General features: G+C 39.6%; 1 protein-coding gene across 1 annotated transcript in view; it reads left to right on the plus strand.

Moving 5' to 3' along the window:
• Nucleotides 1-773: 773 nt before the first annotated feature.
• The window catches only part of LOC136878988 (peptide transporter family 1), a 292467-nt gene continuing 270893 nt past the window's right edge, over nt 774-22347 (plus strand). Inside the window, exon 1 of the mRNA XM_067152653.2 lies at nt 774-889. Within this exon, the coding sequence (XP_067008754.2) occupies nt 802-889 (88 nt within the window). The 5' untranslated portion in view covers nt 774-801. The remainder of the gene's footprint in view (nt 890-22347) is intronic.

Raw genomic sequence — 22347 nt, forward strand, 5'->3', positions numbered from 1 at the left:
ATTTTATGAATTCCACCTAGAGTAGTTAATATTGAATTTATTTTTCTAATTTCAGACTTAGGATGTAATCTTTTAGTTTTAGACTATATTAAGTTATATTACTATTATATTATATACACTGTGTTAAGTTTGAATATTAAGTTTGGATTCAGTATTAAGCCGCATAATGTGGTTTAGTGTAAGAGAGAGCCAAGAGCCCTAACTTCGCCACAAATAAAGACATCAATAAATAAATAAATAAATAAGTACACCACAGAGGCGAACTAAATATTATTTTTTGTTTGAATTGTTTGTTATAACGAAAATAATAAACATTGGAAAGTTATTCCTATTATTTCTAAATTATATGTGTTATTGCCGATGTTTTGATGAAAATATGCACAGGAAAAAAATTAATTTCAGCAATATATGTGTTCTACATTTTCCTCGTTATTTTATAATGAAAACATTTCCCCTCCCCACTTTCCGAATAATTTTATTGGGGAGGAAATTTTGAGATAAAATCGTAGGTGGGGGAGAACCCTCCCTTTCCCCCCCTCCCCCGCGATTTTGCACTCTGGTTGGTATAATTCATTCCTTGTTACCGTGGATAAGTTGGGTGATAGAGACTGATATAAAACTAGTGTTATCTTATCAGCTGCGTCTCTGTGTTTCCAAATACTAATCTTAGGTATAATTTATGATAATATTGGAATGTAATTATGTTTTAATACATGCGATGTCAGGCTGATAGGGAGGGAGAAGGCCTAGTGCTGTCATTGTTAGCGAGCTCCTTGTCCAGTGCGGTTGTGTCGTACCACTATGGCGTCGCAAGACGAAACTGTCCCGTCTCAAGTGAGTGCAGACGTTCCTTTACAGGCCGTGGAGGAGACTGCGAGTGAACCCAAAGGTAAGTCCCACAACTTTTATTAAAAACATCGCAGTGTAATGCACGTGTGAATTTGACGAATGTTAGAACAATAGCCTTTTATCAGCTATAAAACTCACTTTGCGCTTATGATGACGTTAATGCACTAAACGTGACACATCTACATTCCTACACAACGATTACAGATCCAAAATAAGCTTAAATTGAATTCTGTTCACATAAATCCCAAGAAACTCTCGTTATTTTTACAATGTCGTAAGCCGACAATGAAGTTGCCTGTAAGAATGATAAGCATTATTGGACAGTACCTGAAGTTCTTGATGTGAAGTACAGTATATTATGTTAACAGGTGTCAGAACAAGAATCATTTGATGTCTTCTTGTGAGCCATTGGGAGAAATGTAAACGACGATCAGATTTTCTGTCTTAGAGTCCTTATTTCGATTACGCAGACTGATATCATGAACATTAGTAGGATCTTAAACGTAACTATCTTTCAGTGCAGGCTTTGTCCGTGACTTGTCGCCCCGTGGTGTACGGGTAGCGTGCCTGCCTCTCGCCCGGAGGCCCCGGGTTCGATTCCCGGCCAGGTCAGGGATTTTTCTCTCGACCTGAGGGCTGGTTCGAGGTGCACTCAGCCTACGTGATTAGAATTGAGGAGCTATCTGACGGTGAGATGGCGGCCCCGGTCTCGAAAGCCCAGAATAACGGCCGAGAGGATTCGTCGTGCTGACCACACGACCCCTAGTAATCTGTAGGCCTTCGTGCTGGGCAGGCCAAGGGCCTTTCAAGGGCGTTAAGTGCCGTGGGGGTGGGGGTTTGTCCGTGACTTAAGCTTGCCCCGCGGTGTAGGGATAGCGTGCCTGCCTCTTATCCGGACGCTCCGGGTTCGATTCCTGGCCAGGTTAGAAATTATTACCTGGATCTGAGGACTGGTTCGAGTTGAATCTGCCTACGTGAGCTATCTGACGGAGAGATGGCGGTCCCGGTCTAGGAAGCCGAGAATAATGGCTAAGAGGATTCGTCGTGCTCACCATACGACTCAATCTTCAGGCCTTCGGGCCAGTGCTTAATTTCGGCCGGAGTGTGTGTATGTGTGGAGATTGCTTAACAAAAAATTATTGGAACACAGTCCACACACTGAAGTATGGACTCTGTCTATAACTCTACCTCAGTTAAAATTCAATACGTTTCAAAAATGTACTCATTAACAGCAAATATACAACAAAATGTAGCTTTGTAGTGATTAAATAGTTATGTATATATATGAAAATGTGATGGATATTCTTTTATTCCATTGGTTACATTTAGAAGATTATTTATTTATTTATTTATTTATTTATTTATTTATTTATTTATTTATTTATTTATTTATTTATTTATTTATTTATTTATTTATTTATTTATTTATTGTTTTCATCATACATAACATTTTTGACTTATTTTTCATTCAATATTATGAAAGTTACAACATAATCTAACCGAAGAATATTACATACTGCCCATTGTTTATATTAAATCTTGTGGATTTATTGTTTTGATTATAAGACATTATGTTTTAAAAACCTGAATTTCACCAAGGTACTTTGTAAAATACACTGACTGACAGAGCAAATGCAACACCAAGAAGGAGTGGTTCGAAAGGGATGAAAGTTGGGGAAAAAACAGAGACGGCACGGACGAATAATTGATGTTTATTTCAAACCGATATGCAGGTTACACAATGCGCGCGGCATCGACTCAGTAGGATGTAGGACCACCGCGAGCGGCGATGCACGCAGAAACACGTCGAGGTACAGAGTCAATAAGAGTGCGGATGGTGTCCTGAGGGATGGTTCTCCATTCTCTGTCAACCATTTGCCACAGTTGGTCGTCCGTACGAGGCTGGGGCAGAGTTTGCAAACGGCGTCCAATGAGATCCCACACGTGTTCGATTGGTGAGAGATCCGGAGAGTACGCTGGCCACGGATTCATCTGTACACCTCGTAGAGCCTGTTGGGAGATGCGAGCAGTGTGTGGGTGGGCATTATCCTGCTGAAACAGAGCATTGGGCAGCCCCTGAAGGTACGGGAGTGCCACCGGCCGCAGCACATGCTGCACGTAGCGGTGGGCATTTAACGTGCCTTGAATACGCACTAGAGGTGACGTGGAATCATACGCAATAGCGCCCCAAACCATGATGCCGCGTTGTCTAGCGGTAGGGCGCTCCACAGTTACTGCCGGATTTGACCTTTCTCCACGCCGACGCCACACTCGTCTGCGGTGACTATCACTGACAGAACAGAAGCGTGACTCATCGGAGAACACGACGTTCCGCCATTCCCTCATCCAAGTTGCTCTAGCCCGGCACCATGCCAGGCGTGCACGTCTATAATGTGGAGTCAATGGTAGTCTTCTGAGCGGACGCCGGGAGTGCAGGCCTCCTTCAACCAATCGACGGGAAATTGTTCTGGTCGATATTGGAACAGCCAGGGTGTCTTGCACATGCTGAAGAATGGCGGTTGACGTGGCGTGCGGGGCTGCCACCGCTTGGCGGCGGATGCGCCGATCCTCGCGTGCTGACGTCACTCGGGCTGCGCCTGGACCCCTCGCACGTGCCACATGTCCCTGCGCCAACCATCTTCGCCACAGGCGCTGCACCGTGGACACATCCCTATGGGTATCGGCTGCGATTTGACGAAGCGACCAACCTGCCCTTCTCAGCCCGATCAGCATACCCCTCGTAAAGTCGTCTGTCTGCTGGAAATGCCTCCGTTGACGGCGGCCTGGCATTCTTAGCTATACACGTGTCCTGTGGCACACGACAGCACGTTCTACAATGACTGTCGGCTGAGAAATCACGGTACGAAGTGGGCCATTCGCCAACGCCGTGTCTCATTTATCGTTCGCTACGTGCACAGCACAGCGGCGCATTTCACATCATGAGCATACCTCAGTGACGTCAGTCTACCCTGCAATTGGCATAAAGTTCTGACCACTCCTTCTTGGTGTTGCATTTGCTCTGTCAGTCAGTGTATGATTTCTCATTGTGAGATTTATCACAAGTTTTCAAATACCGAAACTTGTGAATTTTATGGGGGCGGGGACGTATGGTTGAAAAGAGGGGGAAATGTTTGGTTGTACGTTCCAACACATAAACTTTCAAAAGTTAAAGCACTGCTTCTGGCTGAGCAGCGGACGCTAGGAAGGCCATGTCCCTTCGAGGCTGTTGCCCACGGGCTTTGGTTTGGTTTTTGTCCGTGACTTTGAATGAATTCATTATGATATACTGTTACCATTTACATTGTTTAGTTTTATTCCACAACATGTTTCAGAGCTTATACTCTATCGTCAGGTTGCTCTGTTTGATACACATTTTTTTAAAGAATATGATTTCATTTAATACTTAAAGGTATTAATACTATTCTTGATTCGGTATACCCATCCAAGGAACGTGTTTGAACTTATTTCTTCTTCTCTTCCCAATATCCCTTTATCCTCTCGCTTTTCACGTTGTTCCGTCCATCCTGTGTTTGGTCGGATGGCCTTTACAGAAAATTTGTGTTTGTGAATTAAAGTTCTGAATGTTATTCTATCTTGAATGATTTCTTCAGTAGTGCCAATTTCCTGTAGGTCTTCACTGATTTATTTTAGCCAATTATTGCAATTTTTCACTGATAATGCTAAATGAAAACTTTTCTTTGTGAGCCTGATATTATTAGTAACATTTAATCGCCGTCTCCTAATATCTGTGATTTTTTTCTGTACCTTGATAGATTTCATGTGATTTCTTTTTCATCAAAGTTCCATTTGCGCATTTGGGTCCTGAGATTTTCTTGAGGATTATTATTATCTTTCTTTCTTTCTTTCTTTCTTTCTTTCTTTCCTTCTTTCTTAATCAGTTTACCCTCCAGGGTCGGCTTTCCCCTCGGACTCAGCGAGAGATCCCACCTCTACCACCTCAAGGGCAGTGTCCTGCAGAGTGAGACATCGGGTCGGGGGATGAAATTGTGGAGGAGAACCAGTACCTCACCCAGGTGGCCTCATCTGCTATGCTGAACAGGGACCTTCTCGGGGGATGGGAAGATTGGAAGGGACAGGCAAGGAAGAGGGAAGGAACTGGCCGTGGCCTTAGTTTAGGTACCATCCCGGCATTTGACTGGAGGAGAAGTGGGAAACTACGGAAAACCACTTCGAGGATGGGTGAGATGAGAATCGAACCCCCCTCTACTTACTTGACCTCCCGAGGCTGAATGGACCCCGTTCCACCATTCGTACCACTTTTCAAATTTCGTGGCAGAGCCGAGAATCGAACACGGGCCTCTAGGGGTGGCAGCTAATCACACTAACCACTACACCACAGAGGAGAGCAGATTATTATTATTATTATTATTATTATTATTATTATTATTATTATTATTATTATTATAAGTTGCCTCTTTGGATCAGTGGTAGAGTGTCGGCCTCCGAATCCCAAGATAGCGGGTTCAAACCCGGCAGAGGTAGTCGGATTTTTGAAGGGCGGAAAAAAGTCCATTTGACACTCTATGTCGTACGATGTCGGCATGTAAAATATCTCTGGTGACACATTTGGTGTTTACCCGACAAAATTCATTAAATCTCAGCCAGAGACGCCCAAGAGAGTTTCGGTTTACTCGGTCTGCCATCTAGTGGGCCTAGAGTAAAATGGAACGTCGAAATTGACGAGCAGACAGCCAGATGGCGTCAAAGTGAAATGTCTGCACACGGTACCTGAGGCCATATGATTATTATTATTATTATTATTATTATTATTATTATTATTATTATTATTATTATTCTCGTGTCAGAAACATCTAGAGTATACAGCTAAAATTACACTCGAACTTCGGATAGTACTAGAAATGAACACTGGTGGATTCTTTTAAGAGAACGAGCAATATCTTTGTAAAACGTCAACTATTATGGCAGATTGTGACCCTTGAACGGTTACGTAATTTTGTGACAGTTGCACTTAAAGCTCAATGTCGTGGGAAATTCCACACAATAGAATGAGGGACAACAGTAGTAGTAGTAATCGTAGTACTGTATGTAAGTACAAATGGTACCTGCTATAAGAAGAGGAATTAAATTACCAGTGTTAATGGAAGATAGCGATTGAGTTTTACTGTACTTAGATAAGGTAGACCTATTGCAGTCACGTGATGTTTCCGACTAAGAACGCATTGTCATGTAATCTATATATTTAAAAAAATTATGAAAACTAAAGTCAGTCAGTTCGGCCATTCTATCCGGTCGATTTCCTTCAACTAAGGTTAAGTTATGAGTAGGTTCCCACCCTCCAATACGTATCAATTTCTATGTTGTTGTTGAGTCATCAGTCCATAGACTGGTTTGATGCAGCTCTCCATGCCACCCTATCCTGTGCTAACCTTTTCATTTCTAAGTAACTATTGCATCCTACATCTGCTCTGATCTGTTTGTCATATTCATACCTTGGTCTACCCCTACCGTTCTTACCACCTACACTTCCTTCAAAAACCAACTGAACAAGTCCTGGGTGTCTTAAGATGTGTCCTATCATTCTATCTCTTCTTCTCGTCAAATGTAGCCAAATCGATCTCCTCTCACCAATTCGATTCAGTATCTCTTCATTCGTGATTCGATCTATCCATCTCACCTTCAGCATTCTTCTGTAACACCACATTTCAAAAGCTTCTATTCTCTTTCTTTCTGAGCTAGTTATCGTCCATGTTTCACTTCCATACAATGCCACGCTCCACACAAAAGTCTTCAAAAACATATTTCTAATTCCGATATCAATGTTTGAAGTGAGCAAATTTCTTTTCTTAAGAAAGCTCTTCCTTGCTTGTGCTAGTCTGCATTTTATGTCCTCCTTACTTCTGCCATCGTTGGTTATTTTACTACCCAAGTAACAATATTCATCTACTTCCTTTAAGACTTCGTTTCCTAATCTAATATTTCCTACATCACCTGCCTTCGTTCGACTGCACTCCATTACTTTTGTTTTGGACTTATTTATTTTCATCTTGTACTCCCTACCTAAGACTTCATCCATACCATTCAGCAACTTCTCGAGATCTTCTGCAGTCTCAGATAAAATAACAATATCATCGGCAAATCTCAAGGTTTTGATTTCCTCTCCTTGGACTGTGATTCCCTTTCTAAATTTCTCTTTGATTTCCTTTACTGCCTGTTCTGTGTAAACATTGAAAAGGAGAGGGGACAAGCTGCAGCCTTGCCTCACTCCTTTCTGGATTGCTGCTTCTTTTTCAAAGCCCTCGATTCTTATCACTGCAGACTGATTTTTATACAGGTTGTAGATAATTCTTCGTTCTCGGTATCTGATCCCTATCATCTTCAGAATCATAAATAGCCTGGTCCAATCAACATTATCGAATGCCTTTTCTAGATCTACGAATGCCATGTACGTGGGCTTGTCCTTCTTGATTCGATCCTCTAAGATCAGACGTAAAGTCAGGATTGCTTCACATGTTCCTACATTTCTTCTGAAGCCAAATTGATCTTCCCCCAACTCAGCTTCAACTTGTTTTTCCATTCTTCTGTAAATAATACGTGTTAAAATTTTGCAGGCATGAGATACTAAACTAATAGTGCGGTAGTTTTCACACCTGTCAGCACCGGCTTTCTTGGGAATAGGTATAACAACATTCTGCCGAAAATCGGATGGGACTTCTCCTGTCTCATACATCTTGCACACTAAATGAAATAACCTTACCATGCTGGTTTCTCCTAAGGCAGTCAGTAATTCAGAGGGAATATCATCAATTCCAGGTGCCTTGTTCCTATTTAGGTCACTCACAGCTCTGTCAAACTCTGACCTCAAAATTGGGTCTCCCATTTCATCAGCATCAACAGCCTCTTCATGTTCCAGAACGAAATTATCTACATCGTTACCTTGATACAACTGTTGGATATGCTCCTGCCATCTTTCTGCTTTGTCTTCTTTCCCTAGAAGTGGCTTTCCATCTGAGCTCTTAATATTCATGCACCTAGATTTCCTTTCTCCAAAGGTTTCCTTGATTTTCCTGTATGCAGCATCTACCTTTCCCAGGACCATACAGCCTTCGACATCCTTGCACTTCTCCTTCAGCCATTCTTCCTTAGCTACCTTGCACTTTCTATCCACTTCATTCTTTAATCGCCTGTATTCTTTTCTGCCCTCTTCATTTCTAGCATTCTTGTATTTTCGTCGTTCATCAATCAGGTCTAGTATCTCCTGAGTTATCCACTGATTCTTAGTTGATCTTTTCTTCCTTCCTAACATTTCTTCAGCAGCCCTACTGACTTCATTTTTCATGACTCTCCACTCTTCCTCTACTGTGTTTCCTTCGGCCTTTTCATTTAGTCCTTGTGCAACATGTTCCTTGAAACAATCCATCACCCTCTTTTCTTTCAACTTGTCTAAATCCCATCTTTTTGCATTCTTTCCTTTCTTCAATTTCTTCAACTTCAGATGGCATTTCATGACCAACAAGTTGTGGTCAGAGTCCACGTCTGCTCCTGGGAAAGTTTTGCAATCCAACACCTGGTTTCTGAATCTCTGCCTAATCATAATGAAGTCTATTTGATACCTTCCAGTGTCTCCAGGTCTCGTCCACGTATACAGCCGTCGTTTGTGGTGTTTGAACCAAGTATTGGCGAGGACTAAATTATGGTCAGTGCAGAATTCTATATAATAGGTTTATTAATTACATAACATAAACCATATAATCTCTAGTACATGTTTCGTTCCGATTATGGAACATCTTCAGCTAAAATTTGACAGAATGGCAAGACAATGAAAATACATTGATGTTATGATGATACAAAAGCTGAAAGATATGATAAAATGGCACGAAGATTAAAACATATAATTATGATGATGAAATAAAGTTCATTCATGTTGGTTAAAAATTTTAATTTAATTTAATTTAATTTAATTTAATTCGTCATTTGAACACTGACTTGTTGAATTTTTAATTTAATTTAATTTAATTTAATTTAATTCGTCATTTGAACACTGACTTGTTGAATTTTTAACCAACATGAATGAACTTTATTTCATCATCATAATTATATGTTTTAATCTTCGTGCCATTTTATCATATCTTTTAGCTTTTGTATCATCATAACATCAATGTATTTTAATTGTCTTGACATTTTGTCAAATTTTAGCTGAAGATGTTCCATAATCGGAACGAAACATGTACTAGAGATTATATGGTTTATGTTGTGTAATTAATAAACCTATTATATAGAAATTGATAAGTATTGGAAGGTGGGAACCTACTCATAACTTAACCTTAGTTGTGCTGAGCCAATACGGAATAAATATGAGATTTATAAGCTGTCGATTTCCTTCATTTTTTAACTGAAAGTTATTCATGCACAGATTTGTCATCAGGTACTATTAATCACTTAATTTCCGCCTTCCTCAAATTATTTGATTTTTCAATTTTTTGTCTCTTTGAAGCAATCATATCTTTGGTTCTAATTGAGATACAGAGTTCGTTTTAGTCTAAGAACACTCAATGGATCAAGCTCTTTCATTTAAGCTCACAATTATTTAAATTGGTTGATTCTGAGGAAAGTTATGAGTGCACATTCAATTTGACGTCTCATTTCTTCAACATTTTTTCTCATTGAAGCAATCATATATTTCGTTCTAATTGAGGTACGCATTTCGTTTTGGACTAAAACACTCAGTGGATCAAGCGCTTTCTTTTGAGATAATAACTACTTAAATTAGTAGATTCTGAGTAAAGTTATGAGTACATTTGTTGGAAGATTTTCTAACAATTCGGCGCGTAGTGTTGTTCCAAAGAACGTTTAATTCAATTTCTGTGTGTGATGTTTTTTCAAGTGTTTTGTTGACATAATATTACATTCTATTACCACAGCAGATCATGTGCTTTATTTCATTAACTCGAAACTTTGCAAAAACATCCATGAGGATAGTAATGGAACAACACCATACTTTGTACATTGCGGGCGGAGCCAGCGGCAAACTGCTAGTATTTTCATAAAATTAAGAGGAACAAATTTTATGTCCCTCTGTTATGTGATTTACGTCGCAGCGACACAGACGCACGACAGTGACGCTGGGATAGGACTGAGAAGGAAGCGACAATGGACCTAATTAAGGTACAGCTCCATTGTTTCATATTCTTTGGAAGCAGACACAAAAACTAAAACTTCTCCAGAACTTTGCCATGTCTAGAGAACGACTTGAAATCTGAATTTATTGCTAATAGGGGAGATGCTTGGAGTTGCCACATTTTAGACATAAACGAGCAGTTTTCCACGGGCTTCCCCCACTCCCCACCGAGCAAATGGCTGAGCGGCTTTGGATTACATAGCTATCAGCTTGCATTCGGGTTCGAACCCCACTGTCGGCAGCTCTGAAGATGATGGTTTTCCACGATTTTCCATTTTCACACCAGTCAAATGCTGGGGCTGTACCTTAAGTAGGGCCACCGTCGCTTCCTTCCCACTCCTAGCCCTTGCCTGCCCCATGGTTGCCATATGACCTATCTGCAGAGGCATGACTTTTTCACATTAACGATAGCCGCGACAAGAAATATTTAGAAGCGATTTTGATATATCTTAACGAATCATATGATTATGGTTAAGAAATTAGTGATTTTGTTTTCGCGAATTACAGCGAATTAAAGCGACAAGGCCAGTTTAAAGAAAAAATTACTTATTTTGCGATAAGTGAGAAAATGCAGCGAAATTCGTGGAAAATAACGATCATGAAATTGTATTCAATATCACGTGTGTGAAGTGAAACAGAAGACAGAATAAGGATTTCTCATTTCAACAGAAATTAAATCCCATATATGGCTATATAGGGTGAAGGCTATGTCGATGTACGGTTAAAGGGTAATGTGTTATGTGATCTTGATTAGAGCTGTATTATAGTTCTAAGAAAGATGACATAAGGAATAACGTATCCACAAAGACGCACACGAGATGCTGTCAGTTGGTACAATTATTTTATTAACATATATTTACAAATTAAACACACACATAAACTTAATCGCTGTTGGCACAAACAAAACACTCACATCTAAAACCGCCATTTAAAAAAAACTGCCTGACATGTCAATATGGTGACAGCAGCTACTGCATGTCACAAGGTCCCAAGTATAATCTTGCTACACTATAACTCTACTGAACAATAACTCGCTAACCAATAACTCGTCGTAACCAATAAACTCGTCGTCCAATAACTCTATGTCACCGTCAAGATCGTCTCCTTATATATATATATATATATATATATATATATCCTGGCCAGGCTTCCAGGAAGATACGTTACAAAGAATATATTCTTGAAAATTCTAGAGTGCCTATTACATAGATTATAATGTACAGGATATTCTCCATCGTTCTCGTCTACCTATGCCATTCTGGAAGTTACAGTGTGTTTCAGAATCATGGATTACAAATTATATATACAGGTAAGAATAAATTACATAATATTAATTTACAGGTATTTACATTAACTGAACTCATATGCATATTTATGTACAGCACATGTTTCGTGACATAACCTCACAACAGCGCGATCATATCGTATGTACATATGATGTAATAATAATACTAATACTAAACGGATGTAACACTTCATATCTATACATACAAGTAATAATAATAATAATAATAATAATAATAATAATAATAATAATAATAATAATAATAATAATAATAATAATCCTTTCACATAAATAATTCACAAATATCCCGAATTAAACTTTTTATGAATAAGTTGAGGGAATGATTAACGCGAAATTAAATCCCTATTTCGCGGAATGACGCGAAAAATGGTTTCCCTTTCGCGAAATCGAACATAAATTAATGCGAAAAAATCATGCCTCTACATATCTGTGACGGTGCGACGCAAAGCAAATCGTAAAAAGTAAAGTAAGAAGTTGTCCCCGTGGATGTACTTGCAAAATATCTAGGTCATTCAGTAATACACATGACCTGTTGTGGTAATAGAATGTAATATCATGTGAACAAACACTTGGAAATACATCACAAATAGAAATTGAATTACACGTATTTTTCTGCAGTTAGTAAATTCCTGAAAACTTTTGAACTTACTGCAGATTATTGACATCAAGTCGTAAAATTTGTACATCTTTTCTAACTGCGAAGTTATGAATCCAGTGCCTTGGAATAGGCAATATTGCATGTCATACTATTACGAGCGTAAATGTATACATTCCTGAGCGTTCCAATCCTGAAGCAAGCTACATAAAATTTACTGTGAGAGAAACCCGGAGTTTTCAAATGAATCCCCGCTACTTTCAGCGATTGTCTTTGAGCCCTGTTTGCAGCCATCACAAAATTTTCGTTACACTGATGTTGGACAATCTTACAAACATGTTCTACTACTAAGTAGTTATTTCACCTAATGATGAAGTCGAAGTGAAAGATTTAGAGCAGCCTTTCCAATTGCTGCAATCCGCCACTAAAACAAAGTCTCCAAAGGTTGGAATAAACAGTCAGAGAAGCTCTACGAAATACTAGGCACCATAAAATACGATCTGCCATTGCTCAACCGTTGAGGGACTCAGGATTTATAGTCCTCGAGGAGGTTCATGGTGTCTCTGTTACAGGCAGCACCCGTCGAATTGACATGCTAGCCTTCAAAGACCACCGAAATGGCTCCATGATAGATCCGACGATAAGATTCGAGACATCCGAAACAAAACCCAATGAGGTACTTGAGGAAAAAAAATAACATATGAACCAAACATCCCATTCTATATAAAAAAAAAGAATACCGGCTGGATGATATCGAAGTCATGTGATTAATGGTTGGCGCTAGAAGAAACCATTCCTCTCTTTAACTTCAATCAGGCATTAATAAAAGAAACTGCAGTAAGTGCCTTGGAATATTCCGTCCAAATCCTGAAGAACCATATCTCCCTAATGCAACAACACGCTATATGTCAAATGTGCTCACCAACTCACAATTACTTTTAATATTCATCTTGTCTTTTTGTATACTTCGTACTCAGCGGCAATCTTCAGTTGGGGAAAGTCGAAATAAATAAAGTAATAAATAGGCATCGCTTTAGAATTAAGAAACAAAGAGGAATGCAAAATTATGGTGCATAAGATTGAAGCAAGTAATCAGCACCTGAAAACAATTATTGCATACTCATTCATGGAATTGAGGTTAATGTTCCTGATAACGAATTGCTAGGTTGTATCACAGAGTAAAATCCAGCTGTAAAGTAAGTTATCACAGGAGGCCTTGAAGACATAAAGAAGCGTTTTTCGAGGACGTCAAGAGATGGCGCCATAAGATATGCAGGTGTTAGCCCCGCCTACAGAGCTAGGGGGAAAGTTGAATGGGACATCTTGAGCTGGCGTCACCATAGTTATAGCTGGCCATTCCCTGTTCAAGTTTTTGGAAATACGTCGGAAACGCTTGATTATAGGGCCTTAAAATGTTGTTTGTAGGGTCCCGATGAGACGTACCGAACATTGTTTGTCGCACCGAAGGCAGTAAAATGGGTTGTTTTTGGTCCTTCTACAACAACTTCTATATTTTGTGTCCCCCTTCTGACTTGGAGTTCAAATTTGAATTTGACGTCTCTACGACCCGTCCAAGTGTCTCATGCGCCTTGATGTAAATTTTGGTTCTAATCAGCGAATGCGTGGAAATTTTTATTGCTAACAAACAAACAAATCGTTAAAGGTCATTAATTAATTTATGATTGACGTCGATTCTTTTGCAGATCAACGAATTGAAGATGAATGGTTTACTGTTTGGATTGAGGGCAAAAATAACGACTATTTATCGTTTACTGGAGAACATTGTATAAATTAGAATTGTGTGTTCAGGATATTATTATAATCAGAAATCATTTGCATGGATTGCACTCATTGTATTGCTACAAACTATACTAATGATGCCATTTTGTAAACAAGTTTATAGTTAGATATTTCGCATTACGTTGGGAAACCAATTTTGACTTAGATTCTTTTTACGTCGTACTGACTCACGTAGGTCTTATGGCGACGATGGAACAGGCAACGGCTAGGAGTGGGAAGGAATCGAACGTGGTCTTAAGGTACAGTCCCAGCATTTTCCTGGTGTTAATATTGCAAACCACGGAAAACTATCCTCAGGGCTGCAGGCAGTGGGTGTTCAAACCCATCATCTCCAGAATTCAAGCTGACATTTACGTGACCGTCCGTCTGATGGAGACGTTAAGCCTTCAGAAGACCCCTTGGTGCTGTTCAACAGGAGTAGGCTATGTGCCGTCTCCGAATTAAACCTCCTTCTTTCCCACTGTCATATATTACGTCATTGTTTTCATCTCATTAACTCTTCTGATGACGTTAATGTTAGGAAGAGCATACTTTCATAAAAACTTGCTACGAAGATTTATCTCATTTCATACCCAACCGCATAGAGAAAATGGGGCAACGCTTGGACATATTATTATTATTATTATTATTATTATTATTATTATTATTATTATTATTATTATTATTATTATTATTATTATTATAGAGCAAGTGGTCGCGCGGCTTGGGTCACGTAGGAGATACTGGGCTCAAACCCCACTGTCGGCAGCCCTGAAGATGGTTTTCCGTGGTTTTCTATTTTAACATCAGGCAAGTACTGCGCCATATGACTTGTCTGTGTCGGAGCGACGTAAAGCAAATTGAATAATAATGTGTGTATGTTCAGTCATCAGCCCGAAGGCTGGTTGGATCCTCAACAGCTCCCCCATCAGCTGTCATACATAGCCTAGGCATCACTGAAGAGGCGTACTAGGGAAATGAGGAGTGAGTTAGTTTCCCGTTGCTTTCCTCGCCGAGCCAAAAGTTGCTATTACATATCAGTCTGCCAAGCCCACTAAAATGCATGCACCAACTGACCCTATGAGAAATATTGTCACAAAATTCATAGCAGGGACTGGCTGCATAAGCAATGACATTACTAGCATCGCTCATACCTCAGTCACTTTCACATTGTCAAAGCCAAGGATAAGACAGATACAGATCAATGAAAGTAACAAAATTGCTCTAGCCTATACAAGAAGACATAGTGCACTGTAAACACTAGGTCCCGCCAGCAAAGGTAATGAATAATAATAATAATAATAATAATAATAATAATAATAATAATAATAATAATAATAATAATAATAATAATAATAATAATAATTGTTACGGTGTATTGTGGATGGGCAGAGGTGAAAGAATGTGCTGGGATGAACAGGTCTCAACTTACGAAATTAAAGTTAATTTAAAATTTTACAAGTTTATATTTTCTTTTCAAGATCAAAAAAATAACAAGTATAACAGGAACTCATTTGTATATCCACAGGTTAAGAAAGTACAATTACAGTTTATTAATGGATTTTGGGCTTCGAGCCCCAGATTCACAATTCTTGAGCAATTAGCCCCACTTTACTTATACACCAGGTTCAACAAAGGGGCAGAAAACCCCAATCATACCAAGGAGCATTTGCTCCCAATTACCCAGTTAAGCCTACTTGAGGCACACAGAAACCAACTTTAAGAAATAGCAACCTGCTCTCAAAGTTCAAGCCTATCAAAGGCCACACCAAACTCCACCTTCAAGCTGACCTCCAAGCACATGAAACAGGGGTAAAAATACCCAACCTACTGAGGCCTATTCCGTAAAGAAACAGGACAATTACATGGCCCCCAAAATACCAACTTGAGAGGAGGCGTAACTGCACTCCTAATACATTTCTTTAAAACCCATTTGGCACTAGGCCGCTTATGCAAGGGCTAATCCCATACTACGGAGGTGACACGATTGAAAATTTTTATGACATTACGAGTAGAAGGGAAACAGTTATGAAAACGTAGTCACCTCAAAACAAAATGAACGGGAGCTCGAGATGGTTAGGCACTCTCTATCCCAATTTGTAGTTAAAGAGACAGAATTTATACCAAGTGTCTTTTACATTTTAAATATAGGTTACATGAGGAAAGTTTCGAACCCGCCCCGAGGGTTAAACTGCTGAGCTGGCAAGAAAATATGTTATAAAACGGCCATTACCTGGTGGTTGAACTGCTGCCCGAAGAAAGAGGCGCTTCCCGCCCCCTGGTACATAATTACACAAGGAAAGATGTTACTGAAGTGGCCCGGAGACCAGCAAACCAGCAGTTTATATACCCTCGTGGAACATTCGAGACCTTTCAAGAATGAGAACCCACACCCCCCTCACTTTATTGGCTAGTGTCAAGCAACATATCCATGTTGGAGAAGATACACCTGATTAGTCAAAAATTAATTAAAGAAATTCGGGATTGGCTAAATTCAAAACTGGCGGAACGAAAGGATTAACATTGCCAACTCAAACAATGACTGAAAGAAATTTAACAAAGAGCAAACTTATACATACTAAATTTCTTCAAAAAAAAGTTCCTTCACTTCGCACTAGCGTGCCCAATTGTAGTTCTTAAGTAGTGCCATCTAGAAGAGAATGTTCACACTTCTTACTACAGAGAAAACAAAAATAAATCGAAGAAGACACAGTTCAGAACTCTTCAAAATTTATAGTAATGACATCTTCTGAGAAATCTTAGCATTAATGTGGAAGTTAAAGTTCAAGCTTCCTCCAGTAGAGGAGTTTCAACTGGCGCAATGTTTGAATTAGCGGCGCGGAGGTGTACCGCCCGGTACAATAATAATAATAATAATAATAATAATAATAATAATAATAATAATAATAATAATAATAATAATAATAATAATAATAATAATAATAAATAATAATCGAGTCCCTTAATGAGAAACAATTCACATCTGCGCACTGTAAATATATATTGTTATATGATAAAATCCTTCAATACATTAAGACCTTTGAGACAACCACTTGAAATTCGATAGCAAAACGCCATTTATCAACTGTTGCACAATAATATAAGTGTCCCCATTAATTGATCGTCTCGCGTAATACTGTTTATCAGTCAGAAAGGTGAATCAGGTAAGTGAACACGAGGACCCCTACTGTTCCACAGCATTTGTTATAAAAACATCAAATAGCGTGTCTTGATAAGAAATTGCTTCATTCGTTGCCCGGGTACTTTTTTGAATGTTTACTTTTAGGTTTTATATAACCTGTTGATTTTGTGTCAAGTGAATTTTTGTAAACTTCCTTATTTTATTAACTTTTTTGTAGTTTTAAAGTTATTTTTGTGTGTTTAATCTTACATTAGATTATTTTGTTTTGCGTGGAAGTTCGTCCTTGTTGCAGCCCATATTGTCGGGGATGTAGATGATCCTTTCAGAAAGATAATAAAAATAGGCGTCATGTGAGGCGAATGGAGGAGGATACGTTACCTAGGAAAATAATGGACTCTGTCATAGAGGGTAAGAGGAGTAGAGGGAGACCAAGACGTCCATGGTTAGACTCAGTTTCCAACGATTTAAAGATAAGAGGTATTAATTAATTAATTAATCAATCAATCAATCGATCAATCAATCAATCAATCACTAGTGATCTGCATTTAGGGCAGTCGCCCAAGTGGCAGATTCCCTATCTGTTGTTTTCCTAGCCTTTTCTTAAATGATTGCAAAGAAATTGGAAATTTATTGAACATCTCCCTTGGTAAATTATTCCAATCCCTAACTCCCCTTCCTATAAACGAATATTTGCCCCTATTTGTCCTCTTGAATTCCAACTTTATCTTACTAATTGTGATCTTTCCTAATTTTAAAGACACCACTCAAACTTATTCGTCTATTGATGTCCTCCCACGACATTTCTCCACTGACAGCTCGGAACATACCACTTAGTCGAGCAGCTCGTCTCCCTTCTCCCAAGTCTTCCCAGCCCAAACTTTGCAACATTTTTTGTAACGCTACTCTTTTATCGAAAAAATCCCAGAACAAATCGAGCTGCTTTTCTTTTGATTTTTCCCAGTTCTTGAATCAAGTAATCCTGGTGAGGGTCCCATACACTGGAACCATACCCTAGTTGGGGTCTTACCAGAGACTTACATGCCCTCTCCTTTACATCCTTACTACAACCCCTAAATACCCTTTCATCTTTCAGAAAATGCTGCAGAGTGGCTGAAAAACTTGGACCAGGACTTATGAATTTGTATGTATAATCACCATACGATTAATAAAATAAAATAAATTATTATTATTGTTTTAAAAAGAAATATAACTAGGTTTCTCTTTGAAAACTCGCCGTGCGTACTCTGTACAAAATTGTCTATAATAGAGATATCTCAAGTAACGCATTTTTTTAACAAGCTGCCTTACGTCGCACCGACACAGATAGGTTTTATGGCGACAATGAGACAGGAAAAGGCTAGAGTGGGAAGGAAGCGGCCGTGGCGTTAATTAAGGTACACACCCAGCAATCGCCTGGTGTGAAAATGGGAAACCACGGAAAACCATCTTCTAGGCTGCCGACAGTGGGGTTCGAACCCACTATCTTGCGAATACTCGATACTGGCCACACTTAAGCGACTGCAGCTATCGAGCTCTGTAAATGTCTGTTCTGCAGAGGCTCTTCTTCCCCAGTATTCTTGAGTGGGTGAGAGATATAACTAGCAGCATGATATTTTCGCATTAACGATAAACGCGACGAAATATATTTTGAAGCGATTTTGAAATATCTTAACAAATCATATGATTCTGGTTAAGAAATTAGTGACTTTGTTTTCGCCAATTACAGCGAATTAAAGCGACGAGGCCAGTTTAAAGCGAAATTTACCTATCTGCGATAAGTGCGAAAATGCAGAGAAATTCGTGGAAAATAACGATCTTATATCATGTGTGTGAAGGTAATACAGAATAAGGATTTCTCATTTCGATAGAAGTATCTCTTCGTATTAATGTTCTATAAAATCCCTTAATGGTATGGGCATGCAGGGTGAAGAGGTAATTTGTTATGCAATCTTAATTAGGGCTATATTATAGTTCTAATCAAGATGACATAAGGAATAATGAATTCATTATATCAATATTGTTTCTCTTCATTTAGGAATAATTCACATATCTCACGAATTAAACTTTTTATAAATGGTTTTAGAAAATGATTAAAGCGAAATTAAAGCGTTGGAGTCAGTCCTATTTCGCGAAATAACGTCAAAAATAGTTTCCTTTTCGCGAAATCGAACATAAATTAATGCGAAAAAGTCATGCCTCTAGATATGACTATCTATGTAAACGATAACATGCGCATCGACGCCTTTGAAATGTGGGGGCGGTGGAGGTTGCTACGAAAACTCGCGCCAATATTTCAATCTTTGAACTCAACGTTTCCAAATGCTTATCTACTCGGGTTTTCGAGCAAATAGCACAGGTTTTTGGCCATGCCATTAGACGAGATTGAGAGAACATTGAAGTAATTATTGTGCAGGTCAAAATCGACGGCAACAGAATGTGTGCAAGAACAACTCGATGACAGATAGACGAAAGGAAGATGAACCTTCAGTGTTCGTTGGTTGGGGGGGGGGGGGGGGTGAGATCGCAATGGATGGCGCTTTTACATCGAGGACACCGGTTGAGTAAAGCGATTAAAGAGAAGCGGATGGGGAAATTGAGCGCCGGTGTGGTTTTGTTTCACGATAACGCAACACCTCACAAGGCCCGCCAAACGAGAGAACTGCTGCAGCGTTTAAAGTGGGAGGTCTGGCAACGTCCACCCTACAGTCCCGACCTAGCGCCATGTGACTTTCATCTGCTCGGTAAGCTCAAAACGGAGCTCTGTGGTCGACGTTTCCAGACCGATGAGGAGGTGAAGGCCGCTGTCACCGAGTGGTTGCAGAACGCTGGAGGAAATTTCTATGCATCCGGCAACGACAAGTTGGTTGTGCTTTCGCAGAAATGTTTGGAGTCTCTTGGAAACTATGTGGAAAAGTGACGTTACAGTATATGTCGTTATAGTCGTGTTGCTGTTGTATAGGTGGTGTAATAAATGGCCATAACTGGGAAGTGCAATTTATTTTCTTATCTGCCCTCGTACATCCATAATCTTGGTCGTTCTGAATATTTTCTTTTTTCCACCCCTTTTCAGCCCCAATGCCGATTGAGATTCAAACGACATCCGGAGTGTCACTGTTCACCTCAGCGACTCCGAAAACTATAGATTCAATTGTTTCTACATGTCATTCCTTCCTAATCCACCCCTTAACTGTGTGCAACCCGGTATGTAAGAGTCATTTAGTGACTTGATTTTACGATCACTCGAAGTTGACTGAATTTTGAGACCTATCAATGCCTGATGATTCACCACCAAGTAATTCCGGAGAGGTTAAAAAATTACACTAGTGTCCAAAAGTTAAGCTTAAGTTACGAGTAAGCGGGGCAACAGGAAATAGACCGCAAATCACACGACACATGCACCTACCAACCTTACGGGTTCGCTCTGTATAGGAAAGGAGTGTTTCCTACTTTGACTAGCGGCGTAACCGCAAGGTAAACACAGCCAGTGCCTGCGTCCCATATTCCCTCAGTCATGTTTGCCCTGTTATAGTGTGCGGAGTGTAGCCTCGTGGTGAACGTGACAACATAATGTCACAACGACGGCATTTAGACCCCGTTTTGCAGGGTAGAATACTCGGCCGCCTGGAAGCAGGCCAGACACAGATCGAAGTCGCCGTATCCTTGAATGTGCCACAAAGTGTCACTTCTAGTCTTTGGAGACGATTTCGAGGCACGGGAGATGTTAGTCGTAGGCCAGTACCAGGTCGACCAAGGGTAACCACCACACAGCAGGACCAATATCTGGCCTTAAACGCCCGACGAAGTCGGAGTGCACCTGCAAGACAATTGTCGGCGGAGCTTGCAGCCGTCTCAGGGGTTGTCGTTTCTCGGCAAACTGTGTACCGGAGTACAGTGGGTAATTTCTAGCATCCAGCCGGCCAAAAATAATATTTTCAACCCTTGTCTTTGGTGCGCATTTTCTGTGAGTCGTGTTTATAAGACTCTTGGGTACAGTATTTAAGAATTGAAAAGTCGCGCTGTCTGATTATCTATTCTAAAGTGGCTCTCCTCCGTTAGGGCATCATATTCTGGCGAGACGAGCGCGCAGTTATTATTATGTGAGGGCTCAGTAAAGACATCAGAACTAAATATTTCTTTAGCTTGCAATATGATTATATTAGATGAAGGTACGTATTTTTATACAGTATGTAGCATTTTCTGAAAATTACTATATTGTTGTCCGAAATATGCACTTAAAATTCAGGTACACGGTGTCCAAGCGCTATCTAATTATACAAATTCGAGCTGACTTTCAAAATGGATTGCCTTTGATTTCCACAATAAAAGTCTTTTAGATGAGTTATCTATACTTCAAAGAATAGAAAACTGTGACTTTTTGCTGCGACCAGGCGCGAGCATGAGAGTAATTAATTTTTTTCAGAAGCCATGTACTCTGTAACCAGGAGGTCGGTTTTCGTGCTGTTGAGGAACAGCAGGGAATATAAGTGGAACGATGATATTACGAATGTTGTAATTGAACATTTAGGCTTTGAGGATTGTTCCGAAGATATAACCAAGTCAATAAGTAAATCTGTCAGTATTTTTTTGTGCTAAAATTGGATCACGCTGGATAAAATATGGTAGAAAAAGGGACAAATTGCTGAAGTACAATAAAAGTTGGTTCGAGCAGAAATGAGCCTCGCACAAGGACGTGCATCACAACAATGTCAGGATGAGCCTGCCAGTACTATAACTCATTCCATGTTAAGAAAACAGTATTGCTCTTATGACAACAGGGTTGCCATATCGAACGGCTCCGCTCAACCCCATCACGGGAAAACGGCGGCACATACATTTGTGAAATTCAGTATGTAAGTTCAAGACAAAAGGCTGAAGAAATTAAGCTAAAAATTACTTTTATGAACTGAAGGGGACGTGGGGTTTACAGGGGCCACTTTCGGTTCGTACAGAATCAGAGGTAAACTACGGCACATAAGAAACCTCAGCACTGAAATATAAGGCAAAGTGCGAGAGAAAATAGACAAATATTTTTTATGGACTTGAGGGGCGGGTGATATGTTTAATTGCATTTAATAAATTTCTCCAGACAATAAAGGCTAGAAAACAGACGCAGTAAATAAATACTGCAGATGACTACAAAAGATCACAGTATTAATGTTAAAGAAATAAATCACACACGTAGGCTTATCGCATAACTCTCATTCAGCACAATACATTTACGCACTGATTTAGAGCCTAAAATACACACGCAATAAATAAATACTGTAGATGACTTCACTACAGAAGTTCAGGGAGGAAACGCGTCTATTGGTTGACATCCGAAGCAAAGTGTTGGCAATACCAATGATGGAAACCGCTAGAAGATTCTTCAGAGAGGCTTCCACTTCTGCGGATATTACTGAAGTAGATATAAATTTAATAAACAATCTACGTACCATCGTAGAAACTCTTTCGTGTAGGTATGCCATTGATAAAGTAACATTGGCATGTACGCAAAGGAAACTATACAATTATACTTA

The sequence above is a fragment of the Anabrus simplex genome, chromosome 8 (genome assembly GCF_040414725.1).
Source record: "Anabrus simplex isolate iqAnaSimp1 chromosome 8, ASM4041472v1, whole genome shotgun sequence".
NCBI lineage: Eukaryota > Metazoa > Arthropoda > Insecta > Orthoptera > Tettigoniidae > Anabrus > Anabrus simplex.